Source organism: Eucyclogobius newberryi, unplaced genomic scaffold (genome assembly GCF_026437365.1).
Source record: "Eucyclogobius newberryi isolate DKJ021-1_F unplaced genomic scaffold, fEucNew1.0.hap1 SCAF_13, whole genome shotgun sequence".
Classification (NCBI taxonomy): Eukaryota; Metazoa; Chordata; class Actinopteri; order Gobiiformes; family Gobiidae; genus Eucyclogobius; species Eucyclogobius newberryi.
Window position 1 is genome coordinate 16,641,421 of NW_027315757.1, and position 16,761 is coordinate 16,658,181.

At 45.3% G+C, this 16,761-nt stretch overlaps 3 protein-coding genes across 3 annotated transcripts in view; 2 read left to right on the forward strand and 1 right to left on the reverse strand.

The window, feature by feature from the left end:
- Positions 1 to 404: 404 nt before the first annotated feature.
- cox6a2 (cytochrome c oxidase subunit 6A2) lies at positions 405 to 2,857 on the reverse strand. Its single transcript, XM_072442753.1, has 4 exons — positions 2,712 to 2,857; positions 1,139 to 1,217; positions 877 to 1,013; positions 405 to 614 (listed from the first exon to the last, which is right to left on the reverse strand). Exons 2-4 carry the CDS (start codon positions 1,215 to 1,217, stop codon positions 525 to 527), a joined length of 306 nt encoding a protein of 101 aa, XP_072298854.1. The 5' UTR covers positions 2,712 to 2,857; the 3' UTR covers positions 405 to 524.
- A 1,117-nt stretch (positions 2,858 to 3,974) lies between these two features.
- rpl27 (ribosomal protein L27) lies at positions 3,975 to 7,999 on the forward strand. Its single transcript, XM_072442751.1, has 5 exons — positions 3,975 to 4,040; positions 4,547 to 4,629; positions 5,188 to 5,357; positions 7,310 to 7,420; positions 7,922 to 7,999. Exons 2-5 carry the CDS (start codon positions 4,549 to 4,551, stop codon positions 7,968 to 7,970), a joined length of 411 nt encoding a protein of 136 aa, XP_072298852.1. The 5' UTR covers positions 3,975 to 4,040; positions 4,547 to 4,548; the 3' UTR covers positions 7,971 to 7,999.
- A 2,779-nt stretch (positions 8,000 to 10,778) lies between these two features.
- ifi35 (interferon-induced protein 35) overlaps positions 10,779 to 16,761 on the forward strand; it is a 342,343-nt gene continuing 336,360 nt past the window's right edge. Inside the window, exons 1-7 of the mRNA XM_072442750.1 lie at positions 10,779 to 10,805; positions 12,167 to 12,238; positions 12,904 to 13,062; positions 13,129 to 13,245; positions 13,321 to 13,465; positions 14,069 to 14,178; positions 14,692 to 14,875. Of these exons, the coding sequence (XP_072298851.1) occupies positions 10,791 to 10,805; positions 12,167 to 12,238; positions 12,904 to 13,062; positions 13,129 to 13,245; positions 13,321 to 13,465; positions 14,069 to 14,178; positions 14,692 to 14,875 (802 nt within the window). The 5' untranslated portion in view covers positions 10,779 to 10,790. The remainder of the gene's footprint in view (positions 10,806 to 12,166; positions 12,239 to 12,903; positions 13,063 to 13,128; positions 13,246 to 13,320; positions 13,466 to 14,068; positions 14,179 to 14,691; positions 14,876 to 16,761) is intronic.

The window sequence follows — 16,761 nt, forward strand, 5'->3', positions numbered from 1 at the left end:
CTGAAGTGGGGGCGTGTCAGTCCAGACCGGGGGCGTGTCAGTCCAGAAATAGGGTTCTGCTTTCCCTTGACCATTCTGTTTCTGTCTCTGTGTTTTTCTTTATTTGATGTACTACAGGTAAAAAGTGAATTAGTTCATTTAGAATGCATTTGTTTAAACTTTTAAAGGGGAAAAACATTTCTGGAGATTCAACCGGTTTATTTTTGTTAAAAAAACGTACTTTTGTTATAAAAAACATTAACATTAACTTCATCTGTGTCTGTGCTTTTCTCACGTTGAGCAGGGTTTGGAACAAGTTCACGGTAATGACATGTGTAATTTATAGAAGAAGGAAAATGATTAAAACCATCATTTGATCACAAAAACTTATCTGAAAGTTTGAAACGAATGAAACCAGCAGCAGATTCTTTACATTTGTTTATTAGTGTGAAGCTTACAGTGAAGGCATCGGCAGAAGAGCTCAGACGTGTTAGCGTGTTGTTAGCATGTCTTTAGCTCCCTGCAGACGCCCTCGCACCAGGCGCTCAGTGGTCCGAGCCCTCGAATCCGCCCGGCAGTGGGTTGGCGTGAGGATTATGGAACAGACTGTGGTTCCCGTCACCCCAAGGAAACTTCTGTAGAGATAAAAGCATAAAAACAGATTTAAACTGTCGCTCTGGGCTGTGGTTCCCGTCTGCAGAGATGGCTCCACTCAGTGCTTATCAAACCTTAGTTTTTTAGTAAAAAAAATTGTTTCAAATGTTCTGTGACGAGACACTGCCCTGATTAAAGTCCCACGTAAATACAGCTCTGCGCTCCCTCAGCCACACCCACTCGTCTACGGGATAAAAGGAGTAGGAGTAGTAGTAGTAGTAGTTGTATTTGTAGTACGTGTACCTTGGTGCGTATGCGCAGATGGCTGTACGGGACAAAGTCACTGTCATTTTCGTGTTCACCCTTGAGGTAGGCGTTGAACATACACACAGCCACGCCCGGAAACGCCACCACAAACGAGAGGATCTTCCACGTGCGAGCTGAAGACACGAGAGGAGGTAAGCAACAAACAAACAAACAAATGAAATAACTAAATAATGAGTTGCAGGAAAACAGCACAAATCAGATTATTGTATGTTTTTATTTGTTTTAAATGTCTTTGTACCTCCGCCATCGTGTTCGGCTGAAGCAGAAGCCGCCGCCAACAGCCGCCGAGCCACGAGCGCTCCCGGAGACACCGACATCTGAGAGGGAAAACAATACAACAGACATGTTTTACACAGCAGGAAACACCGACATCTGAGAGGGAAAACAATACAACAGACGTGTTTTACACAGCAGGAAACACCGACATCTGAGAGGGAAAACAATACAACAGACGTGTTTTACACAGCAGGAAACACCGACATCTGAGAGGGAAAACAATACAACAGACGTGTTTTACACAGCAGGAAACACCGACATCTGAGAGGGAAAACAATACAACAGACGTGTTTTACACAGCAGGAAACACCGACATCTGAGAGGGAAAACAATACAACAGACATGTTTTACACAGCAGGAAACACCGACATCTGAGAGGGAAAACAATACAACAGACGTGTTTTACACAGCAGGAAACACCGACATCTGAGAGGGAAAACAGAACATATAAAAGTCTTTAAGTCTCAAGTTTTTGGCCTCAAGTTCAAGTTCTATACTTTAAGTTTAAAGATGTTTCAAGTCTAAAGGTCCTGGTCACAAATAATCTTGTGGGAGAGTTTTTAACTGTAAAGAAAAGTTATTTCTATTTTTTTTTTTAAGTCTGTCCGTCTGTAAGAGTTAGATCTCTCCTTCACTGTGACTGCAGACTGAACTCCTCCAGGTTTATATTGTTTCCCAAGGAGGTTTTGTAGTTTTTCCTGGCTGAGAAGAAGGGTCTAAGGACACGGGACCCTGGGACATTTGTCTAAGGACTCGGGACCCTGGGACATTTGTCTAAGGACACGGGACCCTGGGACATTTGTCTAAGGACTCGGGACCCTGGAACATTTGTCTAAGGACTTGGGACCCTGGGACATTTGTCTAAGGACTCGGGACCCTGGAACTTTTGTCTAAAGACTTGGGACGTTGGGACATTTGTCTAAGGACTCGGGACCCTGGGACATTTGTCTAAGGACACAGGACCCTGGGACATTTGTCTAAGGACTCGGGACCCTGGGACATTTGTCTAAGGACTCGGGACCCTGGGACATTTGTCTAAGGACTCGGGACCTTGGGACATTTGTCTAAGGACTCGGGACCCTGGGACATTTTGTCTAAGGACTCAGGACCCTGGGACATTGCCAAGTCCCTATGAACATTGTTTAATCTGTTTTTCATTGTCGCCCTGGAAGAAACTGCTGTTGTGATTTTTGGCGTTACAAAAATAAATTAGATTGAATTGTATATATGATTTAGATTCATTTATTAGGTCAATATTTTTTGTATCATGCAATTTTGGAGCCTTAAAAACGTCTGTATTTAAAAAATGCAAGACCGTTCAAAGCCATACTATGGAACATTTCAGGCAAAGTAATACCAAAAAAGTGCACCTTTAAATAAGAGGGAAAGTAACTTAAACTTAACATAATTAGCTGGTTGGTTTAACTCGAGTTGTTTCATCTGTTGTTTTTCACTTGTGGCATGTGCTTCAGTTGGTTTTCTGCGTCACACGGAAACTCAAATGTAACAAACATGCACAAACCTGCTGCTCTTACCTTCACTGCTGAGGAAACCACAGCCACAAAAAAAAAATCCTGGTGAATTTGAAATAAACGTGAATATGTTTGCAAAGCTTGGCCCCTGTTTTTTTGATTTGTGTAGTGGATTTTGCCCTTGACGCTGTCCTGGGCTGAACTGTGGCTCCTCCCTCGCTGCTCCTGTACCTGCGCCAACTCCGGGTTATATTTGGACAAGTGTAAGCAACAGAACCAGGCGGGGAACAGCCAGGAAGTCAAAGTGTCGCACGAGCAGTCACTTTTACACCAGTATGTCATAAAGTGGTTTATTTGTGCAGGTTTAGCAGCAGCAGCAGTGATATTAGTAACACCTGTAGTACTTTTTATTTTATAATTGCTTTTTCACCAGGCCAAACATTAAGAATAAAAGTGGCCTACTAACAATGAAATAAGTAATAACTCTGTATCTGTTTGTTTTGTAATCTGGGTGAGATTGAGTATCTGAGAATCATTTATTTATTTTTTATTCATATTTAACTAAATGTGGAAAAACTTGACTGCCAGTGTCAAAAACGTGACTAAAAGCAACAGAAATCTAAAAAGCTAAAAGAGACAAAAACATAACTAAAAGTAGCAAAAACTTTGCTATCCGTGACTAAACTGAGTAAAAAAGTGACTTTAAAGTGACTTTAAAGTGACTAAAAGTGGCAATACATGACTAAATGTGACAAAAACACAACTAAAATAAAAATAATGTGGCTATAGGTGACAAAAGCGACAGAAAAGTCACTTGAAAGTGACAAAAACGTGATTATAGGGGATAAAAATGCAAACAAAAGCTACAAAAACATGACTACAAGGACTATTACTACTACTACTATACTATTCCTTTACTACTACTATACTACTACTATACTACTACTACTACTATACTACTACTATACTACAACTACTACTACTACTATTACAACTTCTACTTGTTCATACAGATCTGCAAAATTGGATTGATCCTTCAGCGTTGCCTATTTCCTCTTTTTACACATCTCATTTTAACATGAAAACAATCAGGTTATTTTCAGATAACTGATTATTTTTGTTATTTTGAGTTATTCATTTTTCAGTTTTGTATTTTAATCCGAAACAATCACAAAATAACGTGACGCTGTCATAAAATAACTTGAGAATATCACGTTTTAAAAAACTATATTGGCCGTTTTTTTTTTCTTTGAGAAAGTCATTTTTAACCCAAAAAAAATCCAATCCGGTATCTGGTCTGAGCCGGAAGTGACGCAGCTGCAGTCCGGGTCAAAGTGCACCAAACTCGGCTTCCACTTCCTTTTCTTTAGCGGTGTCCGTGGAGCAGCAGCAGTGAGTGGCGTTTTCCTACCCATAATCTGCATCCATCGTCTTCAAACCGCATTTATTAATCACGTTTGTCATGTCAGGTCATCTCCACACGACTTAGTCTACAGGATATATATGTTATTTCTTTATATTTATAAACGATGAGGCTGAAATGATCACTAAACGATGCGACGTGTAGCGTTCACTAAACGATGCGACGTGTAGCGTTAGCTTTGCATTGAACATGGCAGCTCGCTTACTTCAGTGTTTGCCCCAAAACAAGAACATTCAGTGTTTTAATGTGACTAAATATAACTTCTACATTTATGTTCTGACCCTGACACGCGCTCAAAACAAGGCTATTACATTTTAAGTAGTTTTTCAGGGTTTAAACGAGTGTATTTTCCGCTCTATTGATGCTAACTCATTAGCTCCAGCGCTAACAGCCGAACATCTAAGGGCGCAGGGTTTAGCTGACACGTTTTCTCATTTGTGGAGTGTTTAGGCGCTAATCTGTCATTTTCCTGCAGAAATGGGCAAGTTCATGAAGCCTGGGAAGGTGGTGATGGTCCTGGCTGGACGCTACGCCGGACGCAAAGCTGTTATCGTCAAAGTACGTCCTGAAAATGTCCCGTGTAAAGATCCTTCTGCAGAGACCCTCAGGAGTCATCAGTTTGATCTGGTTTAGTTTATACTTCAAATATACTTCAGTTATTTGTCTCCGCTTTATGATTTATTAATTTTTTGCATGAAATATCTTCAGCGTTCACTTCCTTTTCAGTGTGACTTGTTTTGTCCCTGGATTAAATGTAAAGCAGTCCCACAATTTAGCTTCAACTAGTTTGTAATGGATTTAATGTAATCTTAACCTAAATGTCACGTTCTAAGTACATTTATGACTGACTAATTTAAGTCATCAAATCATTTATAGATGTCCATTGGGGTTAAGTGAGCTTGAAGAGCTTTGTTTGTTTTGCATACTAATGAATCTACTGGAAACATGCTGTTAACAGGGCAGATTGTTGCCATGGTATTCTGAAACGGGCCGAGCGTCTTAAAAGAATGTATTGGTTTGATGGCTCGGAAAGACTATAAAATATGACCCTTCCTAAAACCCGAAATAAATCTTAAAGGTGTGTTCTAACGGCTCTTCCTGTCCCTTTTCCCCCAGAACATTGACGACGGCACGACAGACCGCCCCTACAGCCACGCCCTGGTCGCTGGCATCGACCGCTACCCCCGAAAAGTCACCACCACCATGGGCAAGAAGAAGATCGCCAAGAGGTCCAAGATCAAGGCCTTCGTCAAGGTCTTCAACTACAACCACCTGATGCCCACCAGGTCTGTGTGCTCTAGTGTCATTTACACCTGATGCCCACCAGGTCTGTGTGCTCTAGTGTCATTTACACCTGATGCCCACCAGGTCTGTGTGCTCTAGTGTCATTTACACCTGATGCCACCAGGTCAGCCTTTGCACTCTAGTCTTCTCGCTGAAGAGTTTTAGCATGACGAGCTGCCATGCTTCGGCTGGTCACCGCCATGACCAAAAAATATCGCCACGTATTAAGATCACTGCGCGAGTGGTAAGCCGCACGGCGATCTTAAAGGTGGTATGGGCGAGTTTTTTATTTTTTATTTTTTTCCATCAAATTTTTTATATTCCCTCGTGGCGTGGATAAATTTGTCCTGCCACGTATCAATCATAAAACGCACCTATCGCTCACCTGCAGCCGCATCAGGTTCGTCCCCACGTTTCCGCGTGCCTAAGCGCATTGATCTATCATAATATAGTTCCCTCAGTGTACGGGGCAAAATAAAGACTGAGAAAGACGGTTCGAGCTGACGCAGAAGTGGACAAATCTACGGGAGACGAGAGATGCGATGCGCTCCGCTGCGCTAATAAACAAACGCACGTGTGTGTTGTATCCGTCCACACGGGAGTGCGCATGCGCACTTCCGCCTGCGTTCTCAAATCGCCGAAAAATCGTCCATACCGCCTTTAAAGGAATAATAGAGTTTTTTTGCCGATTTGAGAATTGGAGCAGAAATGCACATGCATACTCCCCCTCACACTCCGTGCAGAAGCAGAGAAAAGCCTCACTTCTACACATGCTTTTTCGTCTCTTCTGAGCTCGAACTGTTTCTGTCTTTTGTCCTGTACACTGAGGGAACTTCATTATAGATAGATCAATGCGCTTAGACAAAGGGAAACATGCTGCTCTCCTGGGGACGAGCCGACAAGGCTGCAGGTGAGCAGTAGGTGCATCCTATGATCGACATGTGAATGAACTACTCTGCTGCCCACGCCACCAGGAAATGGGACTCAAATTTGGCGCCAAAAAATCTCCATTGTTCCTTAAAGTGAGTTTTGGGCTTTATTGGTGCAGTTTTTGTTCTGATCACGTTCATCTGGATTCTGGACAAACTAATTGATTGTGTTGAAGCTTTTACAAATGTGACTATTTTACCTTTGTTTTAGTTCAGACGCTCTGACTGATCCTGGTGCCTTTTCTATTTTCCTTTTTGTAAAGGTTAAGTGTTAAATTTCTAGATGTGGAAAGTGATCAGACAAACGGACCATGTTTCTGAGCCAATCAAAGCTGCAAGATCAGTTCCTCTGACTATCTCGATGTTTTGTGACATTGACATTTTGTGAATGAGATGATAAATTAAAGTGTGTTCAGTAAGCGCCAGTGCAGCTCCAAACAAGACTCCGAGCTTTTTTATAAAGCTTAAAAATGTTTTCTTGAGCCTTTTGAAGATTGTGTCGATTGAAATTGTGCTTTACGTGAACTCATTTTAATCACTTATTGCTTCTGAACGGTCGTACGTATTTTATTAAGAGATATGAGCCTGTGTTTCTCTTATCGCAACTGTTTAATTGTAGATGGAAGTTCTGAGTCTGATTTGTGAAGGAAACTCTTTAGGAATTCTAAAATGAGAATTAATATAAAAATCAGTTGTGGGAAGTAACAATCATTTCTGAGTGAAATGTTTGATACATCAATATGTTTAGACGCAGTACTTTCTACTGCGCCACATGGTTTAACTGGACTGAAAAGTACATTTTAAAAGTTTGAGAGCTGAAATGATTGAGTTCCATTTGAGCAAAAAAATGTGACTCAAAGAAATGACCTGGAACAGCCTCTGACTAAAAAGCCACAATTTATAAAGATTATTTGATCAATACTTAACGTGGTCAAAAAGATCCTGGGTTTGGCTTATGGGGTCTTGGGTCTAAAAAGGTCTTGGTTTGTGTTTAATGTGGTCTCACTTGGTCCTTTGTCCTGAAGATACTCCGTGGACATCCCTCTGGACAAAACTGTGGTGAACAAAGACGTGTTCCGGGACCCAGCGCTCAAACGCAAAGCCCGACGAGAGGCCAAGGTCAAGTTTGAGGAGAGGTGAGACGGTCAGACAACACAACGTGCTCATTTTGAACCTCAGCCGCTTTGACTACACATCACAACACTGCAGTTATTACAGATTAAAATAAACTATCAAGAGGTTTTTATCATTTTGACCTTTAAAGGGCATTTGACAGAGTCGACTATTGAACTAAAGTTTAGATGAATATATTCTAAATTTATCAAACTTTTTATCCCTGAACTGGAAATCTCTATTCTACTTCCTGTTTGTAATTGAGATTTCCAAATTGCTCGATTTGCCAAAACATTTAAAAGTATTTTTTTTATTTCACCATAAAAACATGAGACACTTAAATTTTATTAATCCTCAGACGGTCAAATGTGCTCTGTCCAGAGTGTCACTTCCTGTTTTCCATAGCGTTAACGTTCCTCCACAAACTTCTGCTTTATTGGTGTAAATCTATAAATATATTTACTGCAGATTTAAATACTGGTGTAATGTCTTTGTTCTCGCTCTGATGTAAATGTTTGTTTCAGGTACAAGACTGGCAAAAACAAGTGGTTCTTCCAGAAGCTCAGATTCTAAACTGTCAATAAATTTGTAAAAAGAAACTGGACTCGGTCTGTGTAAAATTTTGTTTTACATTTCAAAATGGTCTCGTGTGGAATAAAATGATTTTTAATTCAAGAAAATTCACTTAATGCCGGGCTTCCCAAACTGTGGCCCTCAAACCTCAGGCCTCGTGTCTTTTATACAAACCTAAAGTCTCAAACAGTCCAAATGCAACATTATGACTCGCTCAGTGAAAACTGTCCATTTATCGATTTAGTTTCCTTTTGCCAAAGTCAGTGGCTCATCTATGACTTGCATTTGACTGACTTAGATTTTTCAAAATTGTCCCTAGTCTGTTATTTGGATGGTGTTAAGATCAGAGTCCTTGTCCAAACGAGGAAATTTCATTGTTGCAACGCAGGTAGATGCAGAGGAAAAGGACATAACTTGTAGGAAGTTTAAAAATACAATAGAACTCTTATAAACAAAGTAGGAACCTCATTTCTTAAGGAACGGAGGGGAAAAGTAAATGTAAAATAAAAACGGCAGACTAATAATGGCAAAGTAAACACATCAGTTATAAGTATATTCAAAAGGACTTTTGGCTCCCTCGTGAGGACAGAGCTGAAACTAGCTCCATGAGGACAGCTGACATTGGCTCCCTCATGAGGACAGAGCTGACATTGTGGCTCCCTCGTGAGGACAGAGCTGACATTGTGGCTCCCTCGTGAGGACAGAGCTGACATTGTGGCTCCCTCATGAGGACAGAGCTGACATTGTGGCTCCCTCATGAGGACAGAGCTGACATTGTGGCTCCCTCATGAGGACAGAGCTGACATTGTGGCTCCCTCATGAGGACAGAGCTGACATTGTGGCTCCCTCATGAGGACAGAGCTGACATTGTGGCTCCCTCATGAGGACAGAGCTGACACTGGCTCCCTCATGAGGACAGAGCTGACACTGGCTCCCTCATGAGGACAGAGCTGACATTGGCTCCCTCATGAGGACAGAGCTGACATTGTGGCTCCCTCATGAGGACAGAGCTGACATTGTGGCTCCCTCATGAGGACAGAGCTGACATTGGCTCCCTCGTGTGGACAGAGCTGACACTGTGGCTCCCTCGTGTGGACAGAGCTGACACTGTGGCTCCCTCGTGTGGACAGAGCTGACACTGTGGCTCCCTCATGAGGACAGAGCTGACATTGTGGTTCCCTCATGAGGACAGAGCTGACATTGGCTCCCTCATGAGGACAGAGCTGACACTGGCTCCCTCATGAGGACAGAGCTGACACTGTGGCTCCCTCATGAGGACAGAGCTGACATTGTGGCTCCCTCATGAGGACAGAGCTGACATTGGCTCCCTCATGAATTGGCTCCCTCATGAGGACAGAGCTGACACTGTGGCTCCCTCATGAGGACAGAGCTGACACTGGCTCCCTCATGAGGACAGAGCTGACACTGGCTCCCTCATGAGGACAGAGCTGACACTGTGGCTCCCTCATGAGGACAGAGCTGACACTGGCTCCCTCATGAGGACAGAGCTGACACTGGCTCCCTCATGAGGACAGAGCTGACATTGTGGCTCCCTCATGAGGACAGAGCTGACATTGTGGCTCCCTCATGAGGACAGAGCTGACATTGGCTCCCTCGTGTGGACAGAGCTGACACTGTGGCTCCCTCGTGTGGACAGAGCTGACACTGGCTCCCTCATGAGGACAGAGCTGACATTGGCTCCCTTGTGTGGACAGAGCTGACACTGTGGCTCCCTCATGAGGACAGAGCTGACACTGGCTCCCTCATGAGGACAGAGCTGACATTGTGGCTCCCTCATGAGGACAGAGCTGACATTGGCTCCCTCATGAGGACAGAGCTGACACTGTGGCTCCCTCATGAGGACAGAGCTGACACTGGCTCCCTCATGAGGACAGAGCTGACACTGGCTCCCTCATGAGGACAGAGCTGACACTGGCTCCCTCGTGTGGACAGAGCTGACACTGTGGCTCCCTCGTGTGGACAGAGCTGACACTGTGGCTCCCTCGTGTGGACAGAGCTGACACTGTGGCTCCCTCATGAGGACAGAGCTGACACTGTGGCTCCCTCATGAGGACAGAGCTGACACTGTGGCTCCCTCATGAGGACAGAGCTGACACTGTGGCTCCCTCGTGTGGACAGAGCTGACACTGTGGCTCCCTCGTGTGGACAGAGCTGACACTGTGGCTCCCTCGTGTGGACAGAGCTGACACTGTGGCTCCCTCATGAGGACAGAGCTGACACTGTGGCTCCCTCGTGTGGACAGAGCTGACACTGTGGCTCCCTCATGAGGACAGAGCTGACACTGGCTCCCTCATGAGGACAGAGCTGACATTGTGGCTCCCTCGTGTGGACAGAGCTGACACTGTGGCTCCCTCGTGTGGACAGAGCTGACACTGTGGCTCCCTCGTGTGGACAGAGCTGACACTGTGGCTCCCTCGTGTGGACAGAGCTGACACTGTGGCTCTTCCTTACTCAGTTTCCTGAGAAAAGGAAAGTGAAAGTAGCAGATTGGCCGCAGCAGGTGAGAACAGCAGCTTTAACCTAAAACTGAACATTAATAATAACCAAACGACATTTCACACATTTTAAACCGTTTGTTGAAAGTGTTTTCGGTGTCGCACGTGTTTGAGTTGATTAAAAACGTTCTTAAATGAGACTAAATTGAGCATGTTTGTTTGTTCCGGGCGTTCACCCTCGTCATTCTCGCTTCAGCGCAATATAATTCCACGTAAATGATCGATAAAAGTGATTTAAGTGCGTTTTATGAAGCTTTTGGTAAAATAAAGTTGTTTTTTGTGCCGTTTCCAGGTGGATTTAACCATGTCTTCAGATGAGGTAAGGAAATAAGTCTTGATTTGCATCTGAAAGTTCAGAGAAACACCAATGCGCAGGTTTAAATGTTTTGTATTGTCATTTTGAAGTGAAATATGCCCATCCCTAATATAAATAATGACGTGATTAAATGTTTGGACAAAGATCTGATTTATTTAAAGCGCTGTCACTTTTATTTTTGCTTAATTAAAGTGGGAAACTGGATTAAGTTGGAATAAAAAACATAACTTTACAGTGTTGGCTTTTTACATTTTAAAGACGAGTATGAAACGTTTAGTTTTGGGGCTGAAAATAACAAAGTGTAAGTGAATTTTCAGGGACACGACGCAGTTACGAGCTAAAGCTCTGCTAAAGTTTTACTTAGTGACAGTAAAATCTATATATCTAAAGCTGAATTGTTTGTTTCAGACCAAATGTGTTTAATACAGATGGAGCGGCTCGAACTGTGTTTAAATGCAGCTTTTAGTTATAATAAAATAAGTTAGTGATTCTAGAAACACTGATGGTCAGATCAAGTCCAGCGTGCACGAGCTCATGACGTCATCTGTAAACAAACGCGTCATCGTTTTAAAGCGCGCGCCGCACGTTTGTTTGTGTCTGACAGATTCGGCTCTTTTAATAAATATGACTTAGATTGAAGGAGAGAACTTGCGGTAAATATTTGTCATAGTTTTACATTTAGAAAAATACGAGTTTAGAAAGACAGGAAGTAGAGCTGAGTCCCTCTGTGATGTCATCAGAGTGTGACACTTTTCTGACTCCATGAATCCATGGTTGGACTAAATAAAGGATGTTTTATGGTATTATTGTGGCAGATCAGAACTGTTTTGTCGTTTATGTGGAGTTTGGCTCTTGTTTACAGTCTGGTTGCTAGGTAACAGCTGTGGAATCACCTCTATATCATATTTGTGCTCATGTCCAACCAGGAAGTACAATTATAAACTTTGGACAGGAAAAATGTTGAGTCAAATCTGAAATATAATTGTTCAGAGCGTTTTAGTGAAATGTGAGTCTGAGCTTCAAATTTTAAATTCATCAAAGACATTTACAGACGCATTTGAGCTCATTCTATATTGTTGAGAAATGAGTCTTTTAATTTGTCATTATGGCCAAACCCAAGGCACGTGAAACAAAAAGGTTTTGGTGGTGTTTCATTTTTTATCAAACAAATAATGACAAAAACGGGTCGATCGAAGGTAAATCTGCTCCATAAACATTTGAAAACACCAGATTCTGTGCTTTGTTTATGTTTTTCTCTGACACTGAATAACAGAACATTGTGGTTATTTGTGAAGTAGATTGAATCAAGAGGAACACTTTCTGCTGTTCATGATTTAAATAAAATGTGAATGGTTTCTGGTAAGGATTTCTCTCTGGTGGTGGAGCCGTCGGAGGAAACGTTGGGCGGAGTCAGACTTCTGATCCAAAATGAGAAGGTAAACGATAAAAGAAGAGAATAAAGAAACCAGACACAGAGCTGCTTCAACACATTTAACTCTGGATTTTACTTTAACACGGATTATACAATTTAGAGCAGGGGTGGGCAAACTATAGCCCGCGGGCCACAAACGGCCTGTTTGTCTTTATAATCCGGCCTGCCAAACATGCCAAGTAATATAATTTTTTTTTTAAATGTGTATATATATATATATATATATATATATATATATATATTTGCCCTTAGGCATCTGTCTGCACTTGTATCCTTAATAAAGATGATGTGAAATGAATTAAATAATAGATTTATTTATTTATATATATATATATATATATATATATATATATATATATATATATATATATATATATATATATATAATTTCACACCAATGATGGCGGGCTGGCCCTCCGCTACTTGCCTGGATTTGATAAGTATAATAACATTTCTCCTCTTCAGACTCCTGTGAAATCACAGATAAATATTCATGACCCACTGCATGGTTTAGACCTGGTTTAGACCTGGTTTAGACCTGGTTTAGACATGGTTTAGACATGGTTTAGGCCTGGTTTAGCTCTGGTTTAGACATGGTTTAGACATGGTTTAGGCCTGGTTTAGACCTGGTTTAGCTCTGGTTTAGCTCTAGTTTTGGTCTGTTTTCAGGACAAGCTTGCTACATTGCTTCAGGACCAGAAGGATCTGAACCAGAACATCCTTGAGACCAAGAGTCTGACGCAGAAGTTCAAGGACCGGACGGTGGTTCTTCAGCAGGACCTGGACGAGGACCGGGAGCGGAGCAGGGACCAGGAGGCTCAGGACCAGGTGTGCACCGTGTCTGGTGTGCGTCAGATGCCCTCCCGTGCCCTGGTCTCATGTGTGTCTCTTCAGGAGCGGCTGAGGATCATGAAGCAGGAGGAGGTGGAGCTCAACCTCGAGCTGCAGCGGGTTTTAGCAGAACTTCAACAAGAAGAGACCACGATCGAGAAACTGAGAGCTCAGGCCGACGTGAGTCCTGCAGTTTGGGTCGCTATATTTCCATAAGGTGTTCTTCTGTTCTGTGATGATCTCGTTGTTCCTCAGGTGTTCTCCGGAGCTCCAGAGCGCTCGATGGTGTTCTGTGGTAAGACGGGGAGACCTCAGGACGGGCCCCGCTTTGACATGGAGCCTCTGGTGGAGTATCCGATGGAGGGAGGAACCGCGCTCGTCACCTTCGAGGAGGCAGACGGTCAGTTTGGGTTTGTCCTCAAGTGAAGGACGGAGAACATTCTAGTCTCCTCTGGTTTAATGTGTGTCTGGATCAGGTCAGAATCCTCAGTAGAACTCGCTCAGGGTCAGAGGTCAGAGGTCAGATTTGTGGACCTGGTTCATGGTTCACAGTGTCGATCGTCATTAAACAAAAAACGGCACAAAGTTTGACGGCGCAAATAATCAAAGGTCACATTATTTTTCCACTTCAGCCTCAGAAATTAACTAATGAGATTTTCCCGTCAAATGTTGCAATTATGATTTGAATTCCATGTATTTCCAAACGACCAAGAGTTTTCGATCATAAAATAATAATAGAAACGTTTTTAAAAGGAAAAGTGAAAATAATTTTATTTGGCATTTCTACGTCAGTGTCAAGGGTTAAACCTTCAGGAGTAGGACCTGTACTGGTCCTGGTCCTTTTTGATTCTGTATATATATATATATATATATATATATATATATATATATATATATATATATATATATATATATATATATATATATATATATATATATATATGTATATACTAAACTATAAATATATATGTTGTTTGTTTGTGTCTTCATGTTGTTGTTGCAGTGGCGCGGCAGGTTCTGTCCCAGAGCAGACACAAAGTGGATCTTGGAGGAGAGTTCCACCTGAACGTGGAGGCTCGAGCAGTTCCCATAACTATGCCCTCGTCTGTGCAGGTACTGTGTCTGTGCGGGTACTGTACACAAAAGAATAATTTCTGACTTGATCTCGTGGTAAAGCGCTGTATTTCCTCTGATGCTAACTTATATGTGGAGCCTTAGCAACACAAACCTAGCGTAGCACGTTAGCATCAGCTGCTTCCTGTTTATGTCCGCACGGCACTCGCTTTGTCAAGAGCCACAATCTGATATTTCCAGGTCATAATGCGTCTGACATGATCCAAAGCCAAAGCGTGACATAAAGAGAGGTTCAAACGCGGCGTAGAGGCTTTAGCCACGCCCCTCACATGCAGAGAAGTCAAAGAAATGAGGCAAAACTGTTCCTGTGCACGCTAGCTTTAGCCACGCCCCTCACACACACACACACTTAGAATTACTAAACGTCTTTTTATGAATCACTGAGATCGGCCTCAGGACTAAAATGATTAATTCAGGAGGATTTAGATTTGATGTATGAAGAGAATTTTTTTTTTTTTATGTTTGGGACGTCCGTGTGGCTCTTGTCCTCAGGTTTCGGCGCAGGTTTGTCCTCAGCGCGTCCTCGTCTCAAACCTGCCACAGATGGACCGACAGACGCTGCAGGACAAACTCCACATCCACTTCTCCAGGAGCAGAAACGGAGGAGGAGAAGTGGACGAGTGCCTCCTGCATGACGAGAGCGGGAACATAGTCATCACCTTCATACAGGACAACAGTGAGTGCGGCCAGAGCGGCGAGCTAAAGCTAGAGTGGGGGGCTAGAGCGACGGGCTTAAGCTAGAGCTAGAGCGACGTGCTAGAGCTAGAGCGACGTGCTAGAGCTATAGCGGCGGGCTAGAGCGACGGGCTAGAGCGACGGGCTAGAGCGGCGGGCTAGAGCTAGAGCGGCGGGCTAGAGCTAGAGCGGCGGGCTAGAGCTAGAGCGACGGGCTAGAGCGGCGGGCTAGAGCTAGAGCGGCGGGCTAGAGCTAGAGCGACGAGCTAGAGCTAGAGCGACGGGCTAGAGCGACGGGCTAGAGCTAGAGTGGCGGGCTAGAGCGGCGGGCTAGAGCTAGAGCGGCGGGCTAGAGCTAGAGCGACGAGCTAGAGCTAGAGCGACGGGCTAGAGCGACGGGCTAGAGCTAGAGCGGCGGGCTAGAGCGGCGGGCTAGAGCTAGAGCTAGAGCGACGGGCTAGAGCGACGGGCTAGAGCTAGAGCGGCGGGCTAGAGCTAGAGCGACGGGCTAGAGCGACGGGCTAGAGCTAGAGCGGCGGGCTAGAGCTAGAGCGACGGGCTAGAGCGGCGGGCTAGAGCTAGAGCGGCGGGCTAGAGCTAGAGCGACGAGCTAGAGCTAGAGCGACGGGCTAGAGCGACGGGCTAGAGCTAGAGCGGCGGGCTAGAGCGGCGGGCTAGAGCTAGAGCTAGAGCGACGGGCTAGAGCGACGGGCTAGAGCTAGAGCGGCGGGCTAGAGCTAGAGCGACGGGCTAGAGCGACGGGCTAGAGCTAGAGCGGCGGGCTAGAGCTAGAGCGACGGGCTAGAGCGGCGGGCTAGAGCTTGAGTGACGCGCTAGAGCTAGAGCGGCGGGCTAGAGCTAGAGCGACGTGCTAGAGCTAGAGCGGCGGGCTAGAGCTAGAGCGGCGGGCTAGAGCTAGAGCTTGAGCGACGTGCTAGAGCGGCGGGCTAGAGCTAGAGCAACGGGCTAGAGCTAGAGCGACGGACTAGAGCGACGGGCTAGAGCTAGAGCGGCGGGCTAGAGCTAGAGCGACGGGCTAGAGCGGCGGGCTAGAGCTTGAGTGACGCGCTAGAGCGGCGGGCTAGAGCGGCGGGCTAGAGCTAGAGCGACGTGCTAGAGCTAGAGCGGCGGGCTAGAGCTAGAGCGGCGGGCTAGAGCTAGAGCTTGAGCGACGTGCTAGAGCGGCGGGCTAGAGCTAGAGCAACGGGCTAAAGCTAGAGCGGCGGGCTAGAGCGGCGGGCTAGAGCTAGAGCTAGAGAGGCGGGCTAGAGCGGCGGGCTAGAGCTAGAGCGACGTGCTAGAGCTAGAGCGGCGGGCTAGAGCTAGAGCTTGAGCGACGTGCTAGAGCGGCGGGCTAGAGCTAGAGCAACGGGCTAAAGCTAGAGCGGCGGGCTAGAGCGGCGGGCTAGAGCTAGAGCTAGAGAGGCGGGCTAGAGCGGCGGGCTAGAGCTAGAGCGACGTGCTAGAGCTAGAGCGACGAGCTAGAGCTAGAGCGACGGGCTAGAGCGACGGGCTAGAGCTAGAGTGGCGGGCTAGAGCGGCGGGCTAGAGCTAGAGCGGCGGGCTAGAGCTAGAGCGACGAGCTAGAGCTAGAGCGACGGGCTAGAGCGACGGGCTAGAGCTAGAGCGGCGGGCTAGAGCGGCGGGCTAGAGCTAGAGCTAGAGCGACGGGCTAGAGCGACGGGCTAGAGCTAGAGCGGCGGGCTAGAGCTAGAGCGACGGGCTAGAGCGACGGGCTAGAGCTAGAGCGGCGGGCTAGAGCTAGAGCGACGGGCTAGAGCGGCGGGCTAGAGCTAGAGCGGCGGGCTAGAGCGACGAGCTAGAGCTAGAGCGACGGGCTAGAGCGACGGGCTAGAGCTAGAGCGGCGGGCTAGAGCGGCGGGCTAG